General features: G+C 59.8%; 2 protein-coding genes across 5 annotated transcripts in view; both read right to left on the bottom strand.

The window, feature by feature from the left end:
- SLC22A18 (solute carrier family 22 member 18) overlaps positions 1-25,390 on the bottom strand; it is an 81,269-nt gene that overhangs the window by 53,765 nt on the left and 2,114 nt on the right. The gene's annotated exons all lie outside the window — the stretch shown is intronic.
- KCNQ1 (potassium voltage-gated channel subfamily Q member 1) overlaps positions 21,564-25,390 on the bottom strand; it is a 322,087-nt gene continuing 318,260 nt past the window's right edge. For 3 of the 4 annotated variants that reach the window (XM_066378775.1, XM_066378950.1, XM_066378860.1), the window contains one exon: positions 21,564-22,757. In XM_066378775.1, coding sequence (XP_066234872.1) covers positions 22,465-22,757 — 293 coding nt within the window. In that variant the 3' untranslated portion in view covers positions 21,564-22,464. The remainder of the gene's footprint in view (positions 22,758-25,390) is intronic. The other variant, XM_066379223.1, reaches the window with a different exon arrangement.

Raw genomic sequence — 25,390 nt, 5'->3', positions numbered from 1 at the left:
AGGTGCGGGCAGGGCCTGTTCCTCCCAAGGCCGCTCTCCTCGGCGTGTAGATGGCCGGCTTCTCCGCGGTCCTCGCGTGGTTGTCCCGATGCGTGTGTGTCTGCGTCCCGACCACCTCTTCTTGTAAGGCTGTATCCACCCATCTGCCTTCACCTTAACTTAATTACTACCTCTTTCGAAGACTCTCTCTCTAAAATAAGGTCACTGGATATTGGGACTCCAACACACGAGTCTTAGGGAGATGTGATTCAACCCCCTCAGCCTGGGCTTTCAGGTCAGGCCTCCTGCTCTGCAGCCTGAGAAGCCCGCTGGTGAGCTGCTTGCTCTGTGCAGGTGGCCCGAGGCCTGGCTCAGTGGGAGGGCCGGGGCCGTGGGGTCTGCTCCTGGGGCTGGGTGATGAGGGCTCAGGACTGACTCAGGCTCCCGGGCCTCCCACATTTCAGAGAGGCCTCCCTCACCCCCTCCCCTCCAGGACAGATAGTCTCCTGGGAGGATGGGGGTCTGGAGATGGATTCTGTCTCACCCCCAGCTCTCCCACCCCAAGCCCTTTCCTGGCACACTGAGCGTTGAGGCCTGAGGCTCCTTGAGAACCCGTCCCTGGTCCACGGGTGCAGGAAGGAAGGACTGGCCGGGCCACCTTGAAGGCCCACGTCCCCCTGCCAGCCCCTCAGAATCACTTCTCCTTATTTCTGTCTCTTGTGTCTGACTCTGCCCCCCCCCCCATCACATCCTGCTTTTCCTTCTCTTCCCTCAACAAATCCCCAAATCCCAGCACAAGGCCCAGTGGGGGCTGAAGCCGAGAGACACTCCACGGGATGACTTGGGCCACGGCACGAACTTCCATTTCCACCCCACCACTCCGATGATGCTGTGTGACTCAGACGGGTATTTAGACCTCTCTGAGCCGTGCTGGCTGGCTTGCTTCGAGGCAAGTAAAATGCTGACTAGTCTCTCTCCATATCTCTCTCTCTCTCTCTCTCTCTCTCTCTCTCTCTCTCTCTCTCGGACAGTGAGAAGGATCTAATGCAAATGGCTGGAAAAAAAAACAACAAAGCACTCCAAGCATTTAAAAAATGTCACGTAATTGCAAAATAATAACAATAACAACAGTATACTTTGGAGGCCCCCCCCCCCCAGTGGAATTTGGCATGAAGTTGGGTCTGCCCTGGCCTCTGCCCAAGGGACTTTAGTTACTGAGCCCCTCCCCAGGACCCCTTCTCACGAGGGCCAGCTTGCAGAAGAGCAGCTACACCCTCAGGTCACGTCGCTGGCAAACCAGGGACGCTTTTTATTTTTACTTTTTTAATTTGCCAAATGGAAATAGCCTTATATTTCCTCCTGATTGCAGAAATATCACATAATCATTATAAAATAAAAAAGAAGAGAAAAATGCAAACAATACAGAAATGGGTTAAAAAAAAAAAAAAAGAATGCCAAACTTTCCCCAGCCAGCTTCTCCCACTCAGAGATCACCATGGGCAGTAGAGCAGTTTGGGGTTTCTACACAATTCTGAGGCCCATGTTTACACTGTAGATCTAAAGTACATACTTAGCACATATTTTTTAAAGCATCAGAGTAAATAGACGTATATGCACATATATACATAGGCCGTTTTAATTTCAAAATATTTAACCGCGATGAGAGGTTAACAGGCCCTTCCTAAGGCTCAGAAACCGTGCCAGGAAAGGCCGGACTCCCCCAGGTTCAGGTTTAGGGGCCCCCCCAACCCCACGCGAAGCATAGCGGAGGGAGACACAAGTGCCCTAAAGAACTGCCCGCAAGCACAGGCATGAGAGCCTGCGAGGGGGGCGCCAGGCTGTCTCTCCCCGCCCCCAGGACCGAGCTCTCTCTCTCAGAGAGGGGGTGGTGGTGGCTGGAGCTCAGCTGCACAGGAGGGAGATGGAAGTCTCCGGTTAATGAAGGGACAGCAGGGGGTGAGGACCAAACCGTGTTTGTGTCACATGGGTGTACAAATCCCATTTGAACTGTTTCCTGGAAAGAAATGAAAGGGGCGGTCTGAGGGGGGCACCTGTTATTTCCACATTGATACAGAACGGGTTTCCAGCCCGTGACCATGGAAACTTCCATGGCGCATCCTGGCTGTGTGTTGCCCCTCCCCAGCCGCCCCCCTGCCCACGCCTGGTGACTGGGTTGGCACACACCCAAGGCCAGCCGGACAGGCAATCAGAGGTCGGTTGGGCCCTCTGGTCCTGGCTGGGGTCCCTGTCTGGTCCCCCCAGACAGGCACACTGCAACCTGGCCGGGGTGTGGGGCCAGACTGAGGAGCCAGGTGAGGAAGGTGCCCGGGAGCACGCCCCCACCCCCCAGCAGGAGAAGGCAAAGGTGGTTGGGAAGGTGCTCAGGGCAGAGGGCTCTTGGCAGGCCCGGCAGCAGGACTGGGCTGGTGGCAGTTGGACTGGTTCAGTAGGCAGGCCGTCTTCAGACCTGGCCTAAGTAAAGGTCACCCTGTTTGTGGTGTGTCAGCCCTGTGTCTGAGCAGATTACAAAAACACAACACCGTCGGAGGATGAGCCGGCGCCTTCTCTCTGTGATGGTCCTCTGCCCCAGTTCTGGGCGGGTAGGACTTGCTGGGCCCAGGAATGCCCACCCCCCCTGCTTCACAACCGGCGGGGGGGGGGGGGGGAGTCAGTCCATCACCCGCCAACGCCCAGGGCTTGTGAGTTTGTGGTTCAAATACTAGAGGTCACAGAGGGACCTTCCCCATCATTCTCTTGTTTATTTCTTCTCTTCTTCATTCATCTTCTTCTTCATTCTCTCATTAATTTACGGTCTCATGCATCCCTCCCTCCCTCCCTCCATTCATTCTGTCCAGACATTCTCCTGAGTTCAGTCCTGCTACTCACTCTGCCTACTCCTGCACCCCACGTGGTCAGACCCGAGCAGCTGAGGGCACAGAGCAGCAAGGGTGGGGACCCAGGGCATTTGGAAAATGCCCCCTTCACTGGGGGCCAGAGACTGGGTCTGCCACGGGGAAAGCAGGGGCTCTGCTCCTGCTGAGCGGCCCTCCCTCCGTGCGTGCGGGGCCTGCTCCAGGCTCATCTTGGTGTCTAGGCGAGCCTCGGCATCTGTTTCTGGCTTGAAGGAGCTGGGGGAGGGGAGTGTGCCTGCATTCTGGTTGTTCTGGTGGCCCGGGAAGAGGAGGCCCCAAGCCTGCCTGGACTTACCAGGCTGCCCCCAAGTCCTGATCTGGGGGTGCGAGGGTCCGGCCTGGGCGGCTACCCACCCCCCGCACCCCCCCTCCGGTCCCCGTCCCTGTCCCTGGCCACCCCTCACCGCCAGGCTCGCGCCTCTCCCTCTCGCCGACCCCACCGCGCCGCGCACGTCTGTTTGGAGAAGAAAGCGGCCAATTTGTTTTCATTCAGAATCACTTAAGATCCCATTTTGGAGAAATGAAAAGAGAAAAGCGCGCTTCCCCGAGTCCGGCCCGCTGGGTGCCCTCTCGTGCCCGGCGGCGCGCTGGCAGGGGGCGGGTGAGGGCGGGTGCCAGCGCCCCTCCCTTGGCCTCCCCGTCCGTCCGTCCGTCCGTCCGCAGCCCCAGGCCCGGGCCCGGCCCCGGGCCTCGGCTCGGCTCAGGTCGAGGGCGGCCCGCAGGCCCAGCGGCGGCCGGGCCGCGCTCATCTGCATGAAGCGCACACTCGCGGCCCATCTGCAAAGGCGCAATTAAGCGCTGGGGGCGGGGGACGCCCGAAATTAGCATTTCCGCGGCCATCTGGCGCGAGGAGCGGGCGCGGCCGGACAAAGGGCGCCGGGCGAGGGGAGAGGCGAGTGTGCCGCCGCATTGACCTGCAAATGAGGCTTTGTCTGCGCATTAAAGCTGGCCGGACCCCCGACCCGGCTCCCGCCCCTGCCAGCACGACCCTCGGCCCCTGGCGGCCCAGGCCCGGTTCGGCACCCGGAGGCCTGGGCCCTGCCCGGTCAGTGCAGGAGGCAGGCCGGCCCGGCTGGGCAGGCCTGGAGCTTCTTAGTCTCCGACCCAGCCCAGGCCCGGCGATCCTTCTGCCGCGGCTTGCCCAGCCCTGTTCCTCTGGGCTTTTTCTGCCCTACCTACCTCCTGGGCAGGGCTTTCTGAGGTTCAGCTGCCTGGGTAGTCCTAGCAGGGGTTGGGGGGGTCGTGGGGCTGGGTGGGGAACATTTTATGCTAGAGAGATACTATAAATTGTCCAGTGTCGTTCCCCCACCCCCACCCCAACCCCGCCATGGTCTTAAAAAAAATTTTTTTTAAAATTAATTTTAATGGGGTGACATTGATAAATCAGGATACATATGTTCAGAGAAAACATCTCCAGGTTATTTTGACATTTGATTATGCTGCATTCCTATCACCCAAAGTCCAATTGTCTCCCATCACCTTCTAACTGGTTTTCTTTGTGCCCCTCCCACCCCGGAACCACCACACTCTTGTCCATGTCTCTGAGTCTCATTTTTATGTCCCACCTATGTATGGAATCATATACAGTGTGTCTGTAAAGTCATGGTGCACTTTTGACAGGTCACAGGAAAGCAACAAAAGACGAAAGAAATGTGAAATCTGCACCAAATAAAAGGAAAACCCTCCCAGTTTCTGTAGGATGATGTGGCAGCATGTGCGCATGCTCAGATGACGTTACACCGTGTATACAGCGGAGCAGCCCACGGCCATGCCATTCAAGATGTGGACGGTACAGAGGAAAGTTCAGTGTGTTCTGTGGCTCGCTAAATTCGAATCCGTGACCAAAGTGCAACGTGAATATCGGCGCGTTTATAACGAAGCGCCACCACATAGGAATAACATTACTCGGTGGGATAAGCAGTTGAAGGAAACTGGCAGTTTGGTGGAGAAACCCTGTTCTGGTAGGCCACCAGTCAGTGACGAGTCTGTAGAGGCTATACGGCAGGGGTCCCCAAACTTTTTACACAGGGGGCCAGTTCACCGTCCCTCAGACCGTTGGAGGGCCGGACTACAAAAAAAACTATGAACAAATCCCTATGCACACTGCACATATCTTATTTTAAAGTAAAAAAAATGGGAAGAAATACAATATTTAAAATAACAAACAAGTAAATTTAAATCAACAAACTGACCAGTATTTCAATGGGAACTATGCTCCTCCACTGACCACCTATGAAAGAGGTGCCCCTTCCAGAAGTGCGGCGGGGGTCAGATAAATGGCCTCAGGGGGCCGCATGTGGCCCGCGGGCTGTAGTTTGGGGACCCCTGCTATACGGGATAGCTACCCAAGGAGCCCTAAAAAAATCTGTGCATGAGCCCACATCGAATTGCACTGAATAGGTATGAAATTGGGAGAGTTTTCCTTTTATTTGGTGCAGATTTCACATTTTTATCCTCTTTTGTTGCTTTCCTGTGACCCGTCAAAAGTGCACCATGACTTTACGGACACACTGTAGTTCTTAGTTTTTTCTGATTTACTTATTTCACTCAGTATAATGTTATCAAGGTCCATCCATGTTATTGTAAACTAGAAAGCCTGGCGGTCATACGAAATGACCGCTGTTCTAGATATTATAAATTGTAATTAAAATGATTTGTGCAAAGGTGTCTGCTAATTCAAACTGAATTACCCAGGGCAGGCAGCGAGGAGGCCCCTTTGCTTAGTGCCCCACGGGGTTTCCCCCTTCTACTTGCTTAATTGCTTAAAGTAGAGTGCAATGAAGGAAACCACTGGCGGAACATTTCTTAAGAGCCACCGCTAGCTCAATAAATAAAGGTGATTTAAATAATAAAATGTTAATTCACATGTCAAAGATCTCTTTGTACACAATATTTCTTGTGTAGATCTTTCCATCATTTTTAAGCTCGCCTTGCAGAGGACCATCAATTAGTTTTAATTTTACGTCCGTTCTTTCACGAATTCTTGAACAGGCAACATAAAGTTGACCGTGTCCAAATGCAGGCTCAGGTAAAAAAGTGCCAACACGCTTAAGCGTTTGGCCCTGAGACTTATTGATGGTCATAGCAAAGGCAAGTTTTACAGGAAATAGTCTACGTCTCAATTGAAACGGCAACCCTGTTTGAGATGGAGCCAAATCAATTCTTGGAATGACATGTATTTCACCTTTAGAGGAGCCAGTCAAAGACTTAGCTATTATGACATTATTTTTCAATTGGAGAACCTCTAGTCTTGTACCATTGTAAAGACCCCTTCTGGTGTTAAGATTTCTTAACAGCATAATAATTTCTCCAATCTTTAACCTCAATTTGTGAGGTGGCATGCCAGAAGGCGACAGACTATTTAAAAATTCCGTTGGAAAGTTGTTGGCACTCGCTTTATTATCAGCTACAACGGAATCAACACTTAAATATGTCGTGTCATTCCCTTCTATGATATTTAAGACATCATCATTTAGTTTGTCTACATCAGAATTTTTAGGACACAATATTGCCCTTTCACTGATTTCACTGATGTTTCCAGGCTGCGAGAAAGACGCATTTGCTCTGCGACTGAAGCAAGCCTTGTCTTTCTCTGCTCAGTAGTTTCTTTTTGTCGAGAAAGCCATTTTTGTGCAGCTTTAGCTCCTTTTCTCTCCTCTTCAGTGCTGTATTTTCTAGGAGGCATTCTTAAAAGAAATTACGTTAAGACGTAGTTTTTATGTAAAACAGATGATTGCCAACGCAAACAAATGTTCACCTTCCCCCTGACCTGCTCAATTTGCGTTCAGCCGTGGCAACTTCACCCCATTGGCTAGTACAGTTACGCAAGCAACCAATAAGCTATCGGCGACAAACAGACACTTAAACCGCATATAATAAAGATGATCAGATGTTATCATTTCTTATGGCTGAGTAGTATTCTATAGTATATATGTACCAAAGCTTTTTAATCCACTCGTCCACTGACGGACACTTGGGCTGTTTCCAGGTCTTCGCTATTGTGAACAATGCTGCCATAAACATGGGGGTGCATTTCTTCTTTTAAAACAATGCTATGGTGTTCTTGGGGTATATTCCTAAAAGTGGGTTAGCTGGGTCAAAAGGCAGTTTGATTTTTAATTTTTTGAGGAATCTCCATACTGTTTTCCACAGTGGCTGCACCAGTCTGCATTCCCACCATTTCTCCACATCCTCGCCAGCACTTATTCTGTGTTGTTTTGTTGATGAGCGCCATTCTGACTGGTGTGAGGTGATATCTCATTGTGGTTTTAATTTGCATTTCTCTAATGATTAGTGATGTTGAGCATTTTTTCATATGCTTATTGGTCATCTGTATGTCCTCTTTGGAGAAGTGTCTATTCATTTCTTTTGCCCATTTTTTGATTGGATTGTTTGTCTTCCTGGTATTGAGTTTTACAAGTTCTTTATAAATTTTGGTTATTAACTCCTTATCAGACGTATTGTCAAATATGTTCTCCCATTGTGTAGTTTGTCTTTTTATTCTATTCTTATTGTCTTTAGCTGTGCTAAAGCTTTTTAGTTTGATATAGTCCCATTTGATATTATCCTGTCTTTTACTTCACTTGCCCGTGGAGATAAATTGGCAAATATATTGCTACGAATGATGTTAGAGAGCTTACTGCCTATGTTTTCTTCTAAGATGCTTATGGTTTTATGGCTTATATTTAAGTCTTTTATCCATTTTGAGTTTATTTTTGTGCATAGTGTAAGTTGGTGGTCAAGTTTCATTTTTTTGCAGGTAGATGTCTAATTTTCCCAACACCATTTATTAAAGAGGCTGTCTTTACTCCACTGTATGCTCTTACTTCCTTTGTCAAATATCAGTTGTCCATAAAGGTGTGGGTTTATTTCTGGGTTCTCAGTTCTGTTCCATTGATCTATATGCCTGTTCTTATGCCAGTACCAGGCGGTGTTGAGTACAACGGCCTTGTAGTATAACTTGATGTCCGGAAGTGTGATGCCTCCCACTTTATTCTTCCTTTTCAGGATTGCTGAGGCTATTTGTGTTCTTTTTTGGTTCCATATAAATTTTTGAAATATGTGTTCTATATCTTTGAAGTAAGTCATTGGTATTTTAAAAATTGTCCAGTTGTCCACTTGGGCAAGTGTCGTCCCCCCCCCCCCACACACCCCCATCCCGCCATGGTCTTTAAAATTTTTTTATTTATTGATTGATTTTAGAGAGAGCAGAGAGAGAAAAAGTGGGGGGAGGTGTTGAGTGGGAAGCATCAACTCATAGTGGTTGCTTCTCGTATGTGCCTTGCCCCCAGCCCAGCCTTTGGAACCGGTGACCTCAGCATTCGAGGTCGACACTTTAGCCACTGTGCCCCCCCCCCCCCCACGGTCTTTAATACCCTACCATTTGAAACCAGTGGCTTCGAAGTCTTTTTTTTTTTTTTGTATTTTTCTGAAGCTGGAAACGGGGAGAGACAGTCAGACAGACTCCCATATGCGCCCGACCGGGATCCACCCGGCACGCCCACCAGGGGTGACGCTCTGCCCACCAGGGGGCGATGCTCTGCCCCTCCGGGGCGTCGCTCTGCTGCGACCAGAGCCACTCTAGCGCCTGGGGCAGAGGCCGAGGAGCCATCCCCAGCGCCCGGGCCATCTTTGCTCCAATGGAGCCTTGGCTGCGGGAGGGGAAGAGAGAGACAGAGAGGAAGGAGGGGGGGGGTTGGAGAAGCAAATGGGCACTTCTCCTATGTGCCCTGGCCGGGAATTGAACCCGGGTCCCCCGCACGCCAGGCCGACGCTCTACCACTGAGCCAACCGGCCAGGGCCGGCTTCGAAGTCTTTTACAGGCCTTCACTGCCAGGAAATCTTTGGCAGTGGTCACATTGCTCTGCAGCGTGGTGACCTGGGCTCCAGGGGCGGGCCGGCACTCTGACCGGGGGCTCTTCCTGTCCTTGCTTAGGACCAAGCCCTCCAAGAGTTCAAAGTGTGTGAGGGGTGGGATTAGAGGGCCTCCATAGTTCCTCAGCAGATACAGCTGAGGCTGCAGGGGGGAAGGGGTGCCCTGGAGGCGGAAGACAAGACCGGGAGCCCCGGAGACATGCCCAGGTCGCTTGGCGCCCCTCTAAGTCCCCTGCCCTTTCAACAGCGTTGCTCAGGCTCTGGACACCCCCCAAGGCTTGGCGGCGGTGTGTGGCTGTCTCTGGACAAACGGGAGTCTCGGCGATCCTGCTCAGCGTGATGCCCTTCCTGGTGGCCATGCCTCCTCCCGTTCTGTCCCCAGCTCTTGGCGTCCCTGGAGGGGCTGTGTAGGGGGCGAGGGGACCCTGAGCCAGCCTGCTGGTGATGCGGAGGCTTCCTGGAGGAGGAGGAGGGCCGAGCTCAGTCTTGAATGAGGGCAGAGGGAGGGGAGCGTTGCCCGTCGTGGGGCTGGCTGGGCGGGGCGGGGCCTGGGATTCTGTTGGGGGTGCGCGAGGGAGGGTCCTGGAGATGCAGGTCGGTACTGGGTTCTCCCTGCGGTGAGGGCGGGACTGAGTCATGGTGTGTGGGGGGACCCTCCAAAATCCCCTCAGCAGGGGCCACAATTCTAAAGTCTCCCCAGCAATGGATACTTCAGGGCTCAGATGAGGTCTTGTATAGGGTCAATTCTGGGGGGGCAAATAAGTGTCAGAAATACTAAGCTGAACGTCGAGGGGTCAGGGCTACCCCAGTGAAAAGCAGTCTGTCAGCTCATCTTCTTGGAAATTGGGACTTCCGGGGACCAGTGTCGAACACCGAATCTCTCAGACGGGTGTGTTCAGATGGGGAGGGTACAGACTGGTGTTGGACTGCGGGGGTGGAGGCTTTGGCCACCAGCCGTTTCCAGGGGAAGGGGCTCTCCCGTGGTCGGTGGGCCCTGCATGTGAGGAGGGGCAGAGGTCTCTGGTCTGGGAGCTGTGCGAACTTGGGGAGGGACGTGGTTCCACCTGGGCCTTGCACGTCTGCTGTGTCCATAGGGCAGAGCAGAGTAACCCCCTCCTGCTCTTACTGCAGGGGCGCTGGGAGGAGGCGTGCTGCCAGGGCTGTGGTGGCACCTGGCACGCTCAGGTGTTCTTTGGAAGCCGAATGAGCTTCCTCAGACGGGGTGATGTCATTCAGGTGTCTGGAAAAGCACCGTCAGGACAGTCATGACAAAGGTGAGGGTGGCAGTGTCGCGTCTGTGGGGGCAGAGCACATAGCAACTTGTTCTCCCAGATCTCTGCAGGCATGCCCACGGAGGAGGGGGGCACCGAACACTCAAGGAACCTGCTCTGCCCAGGCCGCCTTCCAAACTGCGTAGCTGTGGGATGTGGGTCAGAAGGACGGTATGTGTAGTAAGTGCGGCTGGTCCATGGGGACAGGGGACGGGCGTGGGTGTGCCCCTCTCTCTCCTCTGTGGTTCTTGGTGGCATCCCCCATTCTCCAGGGCTGAGTCCAAGCCAGCCGGAAGCAGTGGAGCCCGGTGCCCAGCCCTTGTGGGCACTGAGCGGGAGGTCCTGCAGGTTAGCATTTCATAGACAAACCGCCATGGGTTCTCTGCAGGTTACGTGTCCCCTCCATAACTTACTGAAGGGGCACTTTCCTCTCTGGAGGGGTGACCAGCTGCAAAGGACACAGACGGCGTCTTCAGTGGGTGCCCAGGGCTGGGAGGGAAGAACCTGGGCAACAGTTGGCTAGCTCTTCAGGAAGGCTTCGTGGAGGAGGGGTTCCCTTGCCTTGGGCTTTGTTGGATGAGTAGGAGTTTGCTAAATGGGACAGGGGAGGAAAGGCCAACTTAGTGGACGGTGGAGGTGGTGGTGGCCCTGCCAGGGGTGGTGATTGGGAGGAGCTGGGGCAGTTGCTGGTGGGCAAGTGGGGGAATGGGGTTGGGGAGGCGGGGCCTGGAGACTGGCCCTCCTGCCGGGTGTCCAGTCCCTGTTCCCGTGTGGGGGTGGAGCCCCTCTTCATGCTGCCCGGCTACAGGACGTGCTTTTCTGTGCGACCAGCAGGGCAGAAGAGCCGATGGGCGGGCAGCATGGGCCCTGCCTTTGGAGAGCAGGACTGCCTCCGAGCCCTGGGGCCTGATGCTCCTAGAAGCATCCTGGAACCGGGGTCCTGGCTCGGGAACCAGGGCACACCCTGCACTGACGCCCGGTGCCCGGGCCCGCTCTGTTCCCCTGCCTAGCCCACTCCTCTCGTCCTGTCTGGACCACACGCGGGCCACTCCGGCGGGAGACGGGGCTGGAGGCCCGCTAGGGGACAAGCGGCCTCCCCGGGCTTGGGGGTCAAGCCTGGCCTGGCCTGGCCGGGGGCCTGTCCCCTCACTGCCTCCATGGGGTCCCCAAGGCTACAGGCTGTGCTCACAGGCAGAGGCCCAGGGCTGGGCTGGGGCTGGGAGCCGGTGACGAGGGACAGCCCAAAGAGTCACCCGGGGCTGGTGGTCTCAGGACCCCAGCTCACTCTGGGTCTCTCCGGTAGGGCATTGGCGGGAGGAGGGGTGGGGGCCTCCTTCCTCAGGGCTGCTTGCTGCCTAGACTGTCCCCTGAGCGGGTCCACCGTGAAACGAGTGGGTCCACGAGCCCCGTCTCCGGAGGCCTGCCCCCCCGACGGCCTGCAGCGCTGGGTCCCTCGGCCTTGGCTCACCGTGCGCCTGTACCCACTGGCCCGCCTTCTCCGTCCGCTCACTCAAAGGGCATCCCTGAGAGGGGCAAAGGTAGGCTCGGGGAGTCAGGCACACCTGGCTCCAGCCAGCTCTGCTCCTCACGGGCATGGAGACGGGCAGCTGAGCCAGGCACTGTGTGGCCTCGGCTTCTTCATCTGGAAAGCAGGGGCCGGAAGACTGTACCAACTTGTGTCGGGCCACGTGGACGGACGGTTTCCCTGAACGCTCGGCTCAGACACTCGCCCCTGTGCCCACGCCGGGCTGCCTGCTGTCTGTGCAGCCCTGGAGGTAGGACAGGGTCTGCAGCCCCCTTCCCCACCCACCCTCCCACCTGCCCCGGGCACCCCATCCCAGCCCTTCGTCCTTGGCCGTGGGTTTGGGCCGGCGTCCAGGCAGCACCGGCTCTGGGAGGCTGGTGCCCAGGCGTGGGGGAGCCCCAGGTAAGGGAGGAGGGGGTGGCCAGGTTGGGCCAGGCGGCTCCCGTGGGGGTTGAATGGGCGCTCTGTCCTGCTGCCCGCGGCTGTCATCTGCTGCTGGGATTCGGTTTCCTGGAAGTTGGTGCGGCTGCAGGTGGATTTTTTGAGTCCCAGTGACCTCGGAGCCCAGAACCCGGGTGTCTCCAAGCCAGGCGGGGGCCGGGGAGAGGGGAGGAACAATGAGGCCTTTTCCCGGGGGAACGGGGCCGGGGCTGGCGGCGGCAGGGAAGCAATCTGCCCATGCCCTCGGGCCGCGGGCTCTCTGGCAGGGAGCAGGGCCGCGGGGGCCATGGTGCCAGGCCTTGGCAGGGCTCGCGGGAGGCTGGCCAGCTGGGCGCCGGGTAACCAAAGCTGCCTGGACGCACGCAGGGTTTTGTGGAGTGTTTTCAGGGCTTGGCTCTGCCTGCTTCACCTTGAGGCTGGTGGCGGGCGGGACAGGCGGGGAAGGAAGAAGAAGGAGAGGGGCACCTGGGTGGGAGCCGGGGGAGGGGGGGCACGCTGACCACCCACCGGCCTCTGCCTCCCCCCGTGGCGGCCTGGGTTCTGCAAGAGGTGAGAGGGCAGCGGTTGGCTCTCTCCACTCCCTTTGGGGGGAACAGAGGTGCTCTGGGTAGGGAGGGGGCAGGGAGTTGGAGGTCAGACAGGCATCCTCGTGGGGTCCTCATGTCTGTCCCTTGCAGGGTTTCTAGCTGGTCGCTCCTTCATTTGTGGCGTTTGTTCCATCCACTTGGGTGTGTCCACTTGGCTGTTTGGGGACAGAGACCAGTGGTACCAGCCAGCCAGGTTGGGGGGGGGGGTGGCTGGGCCTTGCAGCCTTTGAGGAGCACGCAGTGAGCCCGAAGGGTCTCTCCGGGGCGTTGGAGCCAGCCCGTTCCGAGGGTGACGAGGAGCAGTGAGGGCTTCTGGGCACAGCTCTAGGAAAGTGGTTTTGGCTCCTGGGGTGAGTGTGGGTGTCCCCGTCTGACCTCCAGTGACCACACCCAGAAACAAGTGAATGGTCCTTTTGTAGGGGAGCTGGCCACGGGGACGGCAGGTGGACCGAGAGTCTCCACGGGGAAGGTCAGAACGGGAAGGACTCTCTGGACGGGCTCCCCCGGCCCGTGGCGAGCGGGACCGGCCCAGACGGCTGCCGCGTGACTGCGGAGCTCGCGCACGGCACGCAGGAAGGGACGAGACCCGGGTGCTGCCCGCCCGGGCTGCCAGAGACCCCCCTCCCAGGAGGCAGCCATCTCCCAGCCCACGGACCCGGCTGTTTCCATGCCTGTCCCTTGAAAACAAGTGGGGGAGGGCGCTGGCATCCGAAAGACAGTCGGTGGTGGAACTCCTGGGACTGTGGACCTGAGCAGTCGCCATGGAACATTCCGGAAGCACCTACTGCAGGCACCTCCTTGCTTTGCTCACAGCGCCCCCTCCTTCCAGCCCCCTGCCGCGTGGGTAGGACGTGGTCTCATCCACACGGGATGGGCAGGCAGACAGGCATAGAGGGGTTTGGGCTCCCTGGCTTCCCGAGCCTCCGTGTCCCCTGCTGCCCAGGGTGGTTTTCAGGGTGCTGTTGAGACTTTGAGGGGGCATCTCCAAGGCTTCCGTCTAGAGGGGCAGGGAGAGGGGAGAGCCCCTTATCCCCCTGACCCGTGCCCTGAGCCGGGCGGTACCAGCCCAGCCCAGTTCCCTTTCGGGGGGTGAGACGGAGGCCCGGAGAGGGGCCCAGCCCGGCTTCGGTGTGAAGAGCGGAGCGGTCCCGGGGCGGCCGGGTCCTGCAGGCCCCGCGCCCAGCGCCGGCCGGTCAAGTGGAAAGCCCCAGTCGATTGTCTGAGCCGTCTCTCCTCTCCAAAGTCCTTTCGACGCGGTCCTGTGGACGGGGAGGGGATTTGATTAAGACCCTTTGAAATTACTTCATGACATTACCCACCCTCCCAACAACCCCCTCTTTAGAAAGCCTTTCTGTCGAGGGCCCTCGTCCCCAGAGAAGCCACGGTCCCCGGGGCCCACCCCAACCCCAGCCCATCAACAAGTCAGGGCCTCTGTGTCTCCCTCCCCCGAGGGTCTGGGGCGCCCCATCCGGGGCTGGGGCCTCTGTCAGCACGAGCCTCCTCTCCCCTGGCCGGACCCATCCATCTCTGACCTGTCATTCCCATTGTCCGTGGCAGAGAGGCTGTGGCTGGGTCTTCTTGGGAGGGGGCTGAGGGCACAGTTGGAGGGAGGAGAGGGCCCCTGGGGTGCCCTTCCGAGGCCCCTCTGGCCCCAAGGGGTGCTCTGGGAGGGGGTGAGGCTGCTGCAGGCGTGTCCCGGTGAGTGGCAGCTTGAAGCCGTCACACCAGGGTGTCTTGGCCTTGTTCTGGGGGCCATTCCCGGAGAACCACGAGGTGGAGAATGAGGCCCTTACCCCTTCGAGGGACTTGGGCCGGGCCGGGCCGGGCACTGGCAAGTACCCACTCAATGCTGATTGGCCACGGGGGCTTTGATCTCGGGAGTCAGGCCCGTGTTACAGCTCTGGATACAGACGTCTTGCTGGGTACAGCGCACAGTTACTATGGGCGTCCTTCGTCCTTCCCTGAGCTCAGGGAGCTGTCCCGGGTGACCCGGGCCGCCAGGCTGCTGCGGCTTTGGTCCTATCTCCTCACGCCTCGAGCGCCCGGGCCGCAGCTTGTGAAGCTGAGGGGGGGGGGGGGACGAGGGCCAACGTAAGCTCAGGGGTGTTGGGGCTCTGTCCCGGGACACACAGCAAGGTAGTGGCTGAGCCCGGATGGGAACCAGAGGATCCTGGCTTTCGTTTCCGTTTCTTCTTCACCCCGTGGAGACCACTCTTGCACCGAGTGTGTGTGCGCGTGTGCACACGCGTGCGCGCGCAGGGGAGGGCCGTGTGGAGAGAGAAAGCTAACCGAGTCGGTGGGGTTTGGCAGACCGAATCGGGGGTCGGGCTTCTCACGGCCTCTTGAGGACCCAGTGCGGAATCTGGGATGTCCCTGTGCGGCAGGGACCTGGGCACCCCGGTTGGAAGCCGTGGGCCCGTCCTGCCCACCAGGCCCTGGGCTGCACAGGGACGGCACCCGGCTCCTCGGCCTGCGCGGGCCAGCAGGGTCCCTGCGCTCACCGCCCCTGGGGACTCTGCAGCTTTACCTCGCCTGTGGCCTCCCTGGCCCCGGAGCTCCAGTCCGAGAAGTTCGAGTCTTTGTTTTAGCCAGACCTGCCCCCCCTGCCCTCCAGTTGCTCGGCCCAGGCCCAGCTCTCCCCCTCCCACCCCTGTCTGCCACTGGACATCGCATGGCTTCTTGGAGGCTTTGTCCAGCGCAGATTCCCACAGACAGGTGCTGTGCTGGACCGGGCCCGCCCTGGGCCTCGATTTACCCATTTGTACCAGGTGGGGAGAAGCCCCGTGTCTGAGGCCTCTCTGCTCAGAGCATCTCCTTCCCCTTCGGTACGACCCGTGTCCCCCGTCCCCCCGGCAAGCACCCCGGCCCCGCCTCGCCCTGTGTTCACTGCCGCCACCCACTTCCCAGGGCCGCGGGAGACACAGCTGCAGCGTCATCCCAGTGGCCCGTGCGTCCTGGTCTGATGTTGCTCAGAGAGAGCACACGCTTCCCTGTCGGCTGGAGACGGGGAGAGAATGTCACTGAGCAGGGTGTGGAGGGGGCTGGATGGGAGAGGGGCGGCCTGGGCCCGTGGGAGTCCCTGTGGTGCCCCCGGGACAAGATTTCAACTCGGTCTCAACTGCACCGCCCCCCGTCCCACCCCGCAATGACCTGGTGTCCCCCCCCACCCCGCCCTAAGGAATTGGCAGCTGGTATGTTAGGTCCACCAGCCCGTCCTGGGCCCCCACGGACCTTCTCAGGCCGAGAGGTCACTGCCCGGAAGAAGCTGGGAAAAGGTGAGTGGCAGGATGGACGTGGCTCGGGCACTTAAGGGCAGCGCCACCCCCTCTTGGTACCACGGGGCAAGCGTGGGGGCGGTGGCCAAGAGGAGTGGGCACAGGGTTGGATCATTCTCTGGTGCCTAGTGAGTCTCCCTGGGCCGAACTCCCCCCACCTTCCTTCTTGCTTGGTGCTGGGGGGGCTGGGTGTGTGGGGAGGCCCCATGCGTCTTCCTGGCACAGCTGGTGACTCACAGGCACGCTGAGGGGAGGGTCACGTGACAGAATCTCTGAGGGACCTGCTGACAGAGAGGATCTGGGGTTCAGAGTGGACCCCGCCACCTCCTGCCACACAGCTAAGCGCCTGCCTGTGGTCTGAGCAGGGAGGGGCTAGCACTCTGGCCTTGGGGGCCTTGGCATAGAGCAGGCAGGTGGCTGCATGACCAGTCAGGAGCCCACCTTTAGGGAAGACCCTCATTCAGGCCGATGTCTCTGGCCAGTGCCGAGAGCCCGCCCACCTCTGCCCGGGCCTGGGGTGCAGGGGGGAAGCCGGGCGGCTCCCCGTCCTCGAGCAGGTGAAAAAGCAGCAGCTGGCGGGCGAGGTCGGAGGTCACCTGCTTGAGGGCTCCTTCGCTGCCCGGTCCGGGTTCGCCACTGCCTGTCTGCCGAGGCTTCGCCGCACAGTAGGGCTGGAAGGGGTCTGGGTGGGGGCTGGCAGTGTCCAGAGGGCCCTGGCCCCAGGCTCCCAGCACTCAGAGGTCAGTGGGGACTGAAACTCTGTCCAGCGCAGCGCTGGCCTCCTGAGCACACGTCAGGGCCGGCTGCCCAGCCCCCTGGCTGAGCCAGGCCCCCGTCTCCCCAGGTCACTGACGCCCCAGGCCACAAGACCAGGGCTGGAGCCGAGGGGGGGGGGCGCTGATGGGGTCTGAGGATGGTGAGGCAGAGACACCCTGTCAGACCCCCCAAGGAGCCGCGGGGGTCCCCGGGGGCAGAGGGTGGTGCTGGATTCAGGAGGGCACTGGGGAGTGTGGGGAGACGGCTGGGTGAGGCTTGCTCGCTGGGTTCCCGGCTGCAAGCACTTGGCAGGGTTACTGTGTGAGCACGTGGCAGGAAGCCACACGTGAGTCTGTGAAGCTCTGGGCACTTTCCCTGGGGATTGATTCTCCCGGATCGCTTTCCCGCTGACCGCGAGGTGCAGTTCCCCAATTCCGTCGGCCGCTACCACGAGGGCGGCGTTCCTGACCCCTTGCCCTCCGCTGTGAGAAAGTGGTTTCTCCTTTGTTTCTTTGCTGGCCAGTCTCCGCGAGTCTCCGACAAACGGGTGATGGCCTGATGCTCTCTGGTTCCGTGGTTCTTCTACCTGAATCCAACGTGGACCTGCCTGGCCTCGACCATGAGCCATCACAGGGAGGGTTGTGCCAGGTGAGATTGTGCCAGGCCCCGGGCCTGACTAAGAGACATGGACAAGACTGCAGGCATCCCCAAACTACGGCCCGCGGGCCGCATGTGGCCCCCTGAAACCATTTATACAGCTCCTGCCGCACTTCCGGAAAGGGGCACCTCTTTCACTGGTGGTCAGTGAGAGGAGCACTGTATGTGGCGGCCCCCCAACAGTCTGAGGGACAGTGAACTGGCCCCCTGTGTAAAAAGTTTGGGGACCCCTGGGAGTGTGGTGGTTACAGGGGGGGCGGGGGAGGGAAGGAGGAAGAGGGGGTGGGAGAGGGGGAGGGGCACAAAGAAAACTAGATAGAAGGTGACGGAGGACAATCTGACTTTGGGTGATGGGTATGCAACATAATTGAATGACAAGATAACCTGGACATGTTTTCTTTGAATATATGTACCCTGATTTATTGATGTCACCCCATTAAAATTAATAAAAAATTATTTATTAAAAAAAAAAAAAAAAGGAAGGGCCCCCACAGCAGGACTGCCTGCGGGACCTGTGTGGAATGTGGCAGGTCCCCATGGGGGAGGGCTGCCTGTGGGGCTGTCTCTGGAGCCTTGCCCCCCATCTGCCATTGCCACCCCACCTGTCACCCCAGCTGTCTGGCTGCCTCAGTCAGAGTGCCCACTCTCTGAGGGCACAGGATGGTGGAACCCCTACCCCTACATGGCATGGCCTAGGGGTGCCCTGCCTGAGTCCTCTAGTCTCTTTGCAAACTCTGATTTTATCCCTTAAGGCAGTGGTCCCCAACCTTTTTTGGGCCACAGACTGGTTTAATGTCAGAAAATATTTTCACGGACTGGCCTTTAGGGTGGGACGGATAAATGTATCATGTGACCGAGACAAGTGTCAAGAGTGAGTCTTAGACGGATGTAACAGAGGGAATCTGGCCATTTTTTAAAAATAAAACATCGTTCAGACTTAAATATAAATAAAACGAAAATAATGTAAGTTATTTATTCTTTCTCTGCGGACCGGTACCAAATGGCCCACGGACTGGTACCGGTCTGTGGCCCGGGGTTTGGGGACCCCTGCCTTAATGTAACAGGCATTTCCTGAGCCCCCAGGGGGATCGTGCCCCGTGCAGGTGCTCCTGGGCCCTGTGTTCCCGGTGGTGGGCTGGTGGGCATGTCTTCTGACCCCAGCCCGGGGCGGGGGGCTGCCTGCCACCATGGTCCTGAGCAGGGAGAGGGCTGTGCTCACCGGCAGCCCCGGGCCTGACCCAGGGTGCAGGGATAAGCGGTGGGGAGGCCGGCTGGCCGGTGGGGACACCGGGAGCTGGCAGGGCTGCAGCGCGCAGGGCCTCAGGTGGGGCCCCAGGCAGCGGGCCCGGAGCTGGCTTGGGTGTCGGAGGACGGGGAGTGCAGTGATGAGGCAGAACCCAGGCGCATCCGGGGACGTTTGTCTGGCTGCCTTTTACTAAGCACCTGCGGTGTGCCGACCTGGGCCCCGAGTCGACGTGTCTGGTAGGGTCACTTTGCTCCCCTTCCACAAACAGGGCGGAGGACCCCTCCTCTGCTGGCCCTTGGCCCAAAGCCCGGGAGAACCTCAGGTTGGGTGGACACCAGCCTCAGAGACCGGCTCCATGGCCGAGCCCCAGTGCCCGTGAGGTGCCATCTGCCTGCCTGGTTCTAGAGAGCATGCCAGGGGGGAGGGACGTGGGCAGAGGAGGTGGGCACCCCAGGAAGTGGGCCGCCTCCCAGCTGCCCCCCAGCCCGCCCCCCCCAGCAGATGCTCCCAGCACCCATCGGACACCGAGGACCTCAATGAGGGAGCCCGATTTGGAGACAAAGGCCGGGCGCTGCGGACAAACAGTCATGGAGATTGTCAGCCTGAGCCAGGCTGCCGGGAGCCACAAAGGGGCGGGGGAGGGGCCGCGGACGGCCTGGCCTGCACATGCCACCGTTGCCCGGGCGACGGCCCTCTCCCGGAGAGGTCTGCCGGGCCATTGTCCGGGGCACACAGGACGTGTCATACGCCAGATGGCCGTGTGCTGTCGAAGTCAGTTATCGGGGGACAGAGTGAAGGAATGCGGCCCCGCGGCGGGCCGGGGCACCATCTGTTCCTCAGGCCGCGGGCACCGGGTGGGCATTGAGCGCCCGGCGGGCTGGGCCCCGACCTCCGCGGCGGGCTTTAATTAGCTAATTTCATCACTGGGCTTTATTTCAGGTGAATCGCCTTTCGCACCCGAGGGGGCCGCCGTGGCCCGTCCAGGACTGAAGCCCTCGGGGCACTTTGTGCGCAGTCGATAATACGGGAGACAGCGGGCTGGGGGCCTGGCCCGACGGCCCAGGTGGGCGGCCAGCGGAGCACCCTGGCTGGCCGGCCCCGGGGGCCGGTTTCCGTGCTGCTGGGGCCTGGGCCCGGGGCTTCCGTGGAGGGCCCTGCTCTCCAGCCTGCAGCTTCCTGGGGTTTCGGCAAATATTTACCCAACAAGGAAACAACAGCTTTTGCCTTTCCAGTAATTGTTGCTCCCGCCCCTCCCCCACGGCGCAGGCGGGGGAGGCCCAGGCCTGTGCCGCCCACCTTCCCTCCCCCACGCTGGCTGGTCCCCATCGTGGGAGCCAGGGCTGGGCTCTGGGGAGCCCTGGGGGGGAGGCACAGAGGGGCTCAGCAGAGGGGGACCCAGGGCAGTGCCTCTCCCACGGGGGCCGAGCTGCCGCTCCGCCCGGAAACCTGGGTCCCCATCCTGACACCGGCCGGTCTCTGCTTCCCATGTCCTTGGAAACAGCTCCATCCTTGGAATCTCAGATGTCCCAGCTCTGGTGGCCTGGGGGTTGGGGTGGGCCGCGGGAGGAGGAGAGGGTGAAGGGACAGTCCAAGGTGTGTACAGTGGGCCTTCCACCCCCCACCCCCGCCCCCACCGCTGCCCTGGGTGAGAGTGTCTGTACCTGTGAGCCAGCGTGGAGGATGGGGGCCCCTCTCAGAGCTCTGGGGAACCCCTGGGACAGGGCGAGGGTGAGGCGGCACCCTCCTGCCAGGTGCCCAGCCTGCTAGGAGCTGCATAGGCCTGTGACTGGGGACTCACTGTGGGGCTGGGGGGAGCCAGCATGCCCGTGTGGGGGCCCGGACCTCAGGGCCTTCTCTGCACCCAAACTCTAACCAGGGTTCAGTCTCTGCATCTCGAGCTCCGGGAGGATGGGCCAGGATGGGGCCTGCTCTCATGGAGGGACTCAGGGGTCCTCAGAAAGGGCCTGCCGGGCCTGGGAGGGGCAGACGGAGAGGCCCGAGTGTGTTCCCTAAGGTGCTGCCCAGGGGTGTGGACTGTGGCCCCAGCACCCACAGCCGGATCGGGCCAGGCCCTGGACCGAGCACTGGGCCCGGAGGAGGTGCCCGCCTCACCAGGGCTGCTGGGAGAAGAGCAGTGACCATATCCTGACCGTACCAATGGCCAGAGCCACCCCAGGGGGACACCCCAAGGCCATCAGAGCCCCAATCAGGAAGGATGCTGAGCTGACCCACGGTCTCAGGGGCTGGGTCTTGCAACCTCTCTGGGCTCTTGGGCCCTGGCTTCTTCTCTGTGGACAGTGAGCTCTTGTTCACTAGCCACCTGGGCACCGGCCTCCAAGGGGACAGCCCCTGTCCCTGAGGGAGGCCTGGGAGGAAGGAAGCTGGGCTCAGGAGGAGGCGTGGCTCAGATGCCCGAGGGAGCAGTGGGAGGGCTCAGGGGAGAACTGGGTGCTGTCCTATCTACACCAAGCCCCATGGTCCCAGAAATGAAGGTGCAGCTTATGTGTGTGTGGGGGGCACGGACATGGAGAACAGGGTCCCTGAGCTCCGCCCTCATTGCTTGTCTGGGGGTAACAGCCTCACCTGCTTACCCCTGCCCCTTTGAAGGGTCACCAGGCCCGGAAGGACGGATCATGAGGAGATATCAGGGAGGGCTTCCTGCAGGAGGGGGCTTTGAATTGGGCTGTGGACCAAGGGTGCAGTTTCCACAGGTGGAGATGTGGTGGAAAGCACCTCCCAGCAAAAGCAAAGGCTTAGAGGGTGGGCCCTGCTTCCGGCCACCTTCTTCCCCTTTGCTCAGCTCATGTGGACAGAGCCAACCATGGAGCCAGGGGACGGGGACAGGAGCGGCCTATGCTCAAGGTGCTCCCTGGTCACTGGGGGACCCCTCGCTCCCCGAACGCCAGGCCAGCGAGGTGGGGGCACCCGGGCGAGCGTGGACAGAGGGAGGGAACTCTGGCGTGTTGCGGGGTGGCCGTTCTGAGGGAGGACAGGGTTGTCCCAAAGGTGGGTCCTCCCCAGGAACCAGGGCGAGACCCACTCGGTGACTCCACGTTTATTAAGAAAAGCCGGCACAAGAAAGAATCAAAATCACACCGTGAAACTCATTAAAACACAGATTCCAAATCACCGCAAATTGCTCTGATTTCTGTGAAATGTGATGCCCAGGAGGGAGCCCCTGTCCTGTATGTGTGTGTGTGTGGGGGGGCTGAGCGTACCCCACGTGCATCTGTCCAGCTGCTCGGACCAAGGCAGGGAGCTGGAGGCGAGGGCTGCACATGAGTGGGGCTGGGGGCCCCCTCTTCTCTCCGGAATGGGTAGGAGAAGCTGCCAGTCCAAAGTGGGGAACTGTCCACCCCCACTCCACTGGTGGGCATTTCACCCCAGGGAAGCTCTCTAGGGACAGTGGTGGGCTCAGGACCTCATAGTCCTTGGCCCTTCAAGTCAACATCTCTGGAGACGGAGGGTCAAGGCCCAGGCCTGGGTCCCTCTGAGCAGGGTCCATGGGCATCCTTTGTTTGGCATGGGCCTGCCCTGCCCTGCCCTGCCAGTCTCCTGCCTGGGTCCCCTGGGTCCCAGCTTCCAGTCCTGGGGTGTGGTACCCACAGGCCTTGTCTACACCGTCCCTTGGGTCTCCACTCAGGAAGCTTACACGCACCTGTCTCAACCTCCTGCCACATCTGGGATCAACCCAGTGTCAGAATGCCACCTGCCACTGCATCCCAATCACCGTGCAAGCAATGTGGGGAGCCATGGTCTCAGGCTGGGAGGGGCTCCCCTACCCAGCTAAGCTCTAGTACCGTCTATCCCGGAAGAGGCGTCCTCAGCAAACCCCCAGCCCAGGCTTGTGGGGCGGCAGGGCCCACAGGGTGTCTGGGGCCTGAGAGAGAGGGGCAGCTCTGCTGACCTCCGACCTTCGAGGAGGTGGCCCGACGGTGCCCCTACGGAGTGGGAGGTGGGGCAGGCTGGGGGCTCTTCGGAGCGCCCCCCAGGCCCCAGGCCCGCATCAGGACCCCTCGTCGGGGCCCCTGCGGGGCACGGTCAGCTGTTCGTAGGTGGGCAGGGCGTTGCTGGGCAGGAAGAGCTCGGGGTTGATGGGCCCTCGGCAGGGCGGGACCACGTGGGCCCCGCCTCCGCTGGGGGGCCGCCCGCCCGGGGGGCCACCCTGGTGCAAGGAGAGGAGCTGGTGAAGCATGTCCGTGATGAGCACCAGCCTCTGGTCCAGCTGCGTCACCTGTGGGGACAAGAGCGGAGATGAGTTAGGCAGCGAGGTTAGCCCGGATGGGTGCCCGAGTGTCCCTGCACACGGGAGTCGTGTGTGGGCCTTGGTCGCATCCATGTGTGTGTCTGCGTGTACATGACCCCCCCCCCCCCCGTGTGTGTCTGGGTGCACTGTGTAGACATGTGGGTGTAGGGAGCCTCCTCTGTCCCTCTGGGTGGGTGACCCAGCAGGAGCCAGGGTCTGGGGAGGAGGCACAGCTCAGAGGGGGCAGTGCCCTTGGGGGTGACTCTCTAGGCGCTCCATCCACGGTAGGGGAAGAAGTTAGCCAGACCGCCTATCAATACAGGCTGAGCGGCCAGAACGCAGAGCTGCTACGGGGCAGCGCGGCGTGGCTAGACGGCCCGCCGAGGGTGGACTGCTGTGGCCGTGGACAGGGCTGGCTGTGGTCACTCTTCCGTGTGGACGCACACCTGTGGTGTGTGGTGTCTATGACCGGGCCGCCCTGGGCCTCCTGCTGGCCCTTTCCCCAGGACCAGGTGGAGGCGGTGCTGGCCGGCGGAAGACCCCGGCAAAGATGCTGCCGGGTGACGTGGGGTAAGTGCGGCTAGAGGCCCGGCAGCTGGTCCCCGGGGGACTCAGGCCTTGGCGGTGGGCACCTGCTCCTCACTGTGGACACTGAGCCAGAGGGGAGGGGGCCAGGCAGGGCAGAGATGGGAGGGGCAGCTCAGAATGGTGGCCTGGAAGGGGGGGCTGTGTCCTTCTCTGGAGGCCGAAACCCGGGTGAGCCATCGCCCCAGTTTTCAGCAGGAAGGCCAAGGGTAGTCTCTGCCTCCTCAGTTGTCCCAGGCCTGGGGAACAGCTGCACATTCGTGGTCCCATCACCCAGGCCAGAGGGGCACAATCTTCAATTTCCCCAAACAAAGCTGATGTGGGGGCCCAGGCGGTATAGAGGGGAGGGGGGCAGGGCTTCTCTGGGGGCGTCTGGGGCCGTCCACTCATCCCCTCCCACCCCCAGCGCCTGCCCCACACCCTGGTTCTCTGCAGAGCCATTTAAAGACCACAGCCAAGGCCTACACGCCACCCACCAGGAGGAGAAGGGCCTTTGTCAGGGTCACCAGCGAGGACCCCTGCATCGCCCATCACCCCCCTGCACCCCACCCCCAGCCCCGGATTCCACGCTGGGAAGACACAGTATCAGGCAAACTGGGAAGACACAGTATCAGGCAAGCTGGGAAGACACAGTATCAGGCAAGCTGGGAAGACAGCATCAGGCAAGCTGGGAAGACACAGTATCAGGCAAGCTGGGAAGACAGCATCAGGCAAGCTGGGAAGACACAGTATCAGGCAAGCTGGGAAGACAGCATCAGGCAAGCTGGGAAGACACAGTATCAGGCAAGCTGGGAAGACACAGTATCAGGCAAGCTGGGAAGACAGCATCAGGCAAGCTGGGAAGACACAGTATCAGGCAAGCTGGGAAGACACAGTATCAGGCAAGCTGGGAAGACACAGTATCAGGCAAGTGGAGGACGGGCCCGGGGGTCTGAGCCAGGTTCGAAGGTGAGCAAGGTGGGAGGGGATGTCGGGGAGCAGACTTGCTCACACCCACTCCCCACCCCTCTCCCTGGCTCGGAACCCCCAGGGCTCCCTCTGCAGCTGGAGCAACCCCTCAGTCCCTGTGCCTGCTGGCACCCTGGGAGGCCCGTGGGGGCGCTTCCTGCCCCCCCCCCCCACGCCGTAACCTTGACCAAGGCTGGTCCAGGTGTGGATTAATTGTTGCTTAACTGTGCGGGCGCCCAGTGTGGAGCGCCGATTGGTTTGGTATCAATTAATGCACCAAACCCATTACAGAAGAAAACTTGTGGTTTCATAAATTTTCACTTTCCGGCACTTGAACATCTGTTGATGTCTCCAGATGTGTACGTGGTGGGTATGGAAGGGTTTATGGGGTGTTCTTGGGGGAAGAGGATGAGGTCTGGTGGGTTGGGGTGCAGGAAGAGATGGGGGCTGCTGGGCGTGGCTGTGGACGGGGCTCCATCCTGGGCCACCCTGGCATGACAGTCCCCACTGGGGATGGCAGAAGGCATGGTGACCACAGGATGGGCCAAGCCATGTGGGGATCTCCCAGTCCCCTCTCCCCAAGCTATGCCCCCTCCTGGAGCGTGGGCTTGACCTTGGTGGCACACGCCACCCAGGGGCTGCCGGGGCTGCGTACCGAGTTTGCCCTATGCTGCCCAGCCCCCAGGGGCTGTCATGGCCTCTGCTCAACTCCCCCCAATGCTCTCTCATTACCTACAGTGTGGCATGAGCCGTGGCCAGGCTGGTGTGGGAGGCCGAGTCAGACCCCAGGCGGACACCTGGCTGCTGTGTCTTCCTCTCTGGAAAGTGGGGAGCTACTCTACCTCCTCAGTGGCTTGTCCGGAGGCTGAAGTGAGACCGCCCGGGCTGCGTGAGCCGGACACATGTGGACGCTCTTCTCTGGGGCCGGGTCTCGGGGCAGCCCTGTGGCAGGTGGCTCCGCGGCTCAGGCCTGTGGGCATCCCACAGTGCCCGTCTGCCTGCCGGGAGGGCCCTGGACCAGAGTCATGGTGGTGGGGCCTCTGGGTCTCCATCTGTCTGAGATGGTCCCTGAGGTGGCCTCCCTCTCA

This window comes from Saccopteryx leptura, chromosome 1 (genome assembly GCF_036850995.1).
Source record: "Saccopteryx leptura isolate mSacLep1 chromosome 1, mSacLep1_pri_phased_curated, whole genome shotgun sequence".
Lineage (NCBI taxonomy): Eukaryota > Metazoa > Chordata > Mammalia > Chiroptera > Emballonuridae > Saccopteryx > Saccopteryx leptura.
The sequence above is the reverse complement of the archived record's forward strand: the minus strand, read 5'-3'. Positions and strand labels throughout refer to the sequence as shown.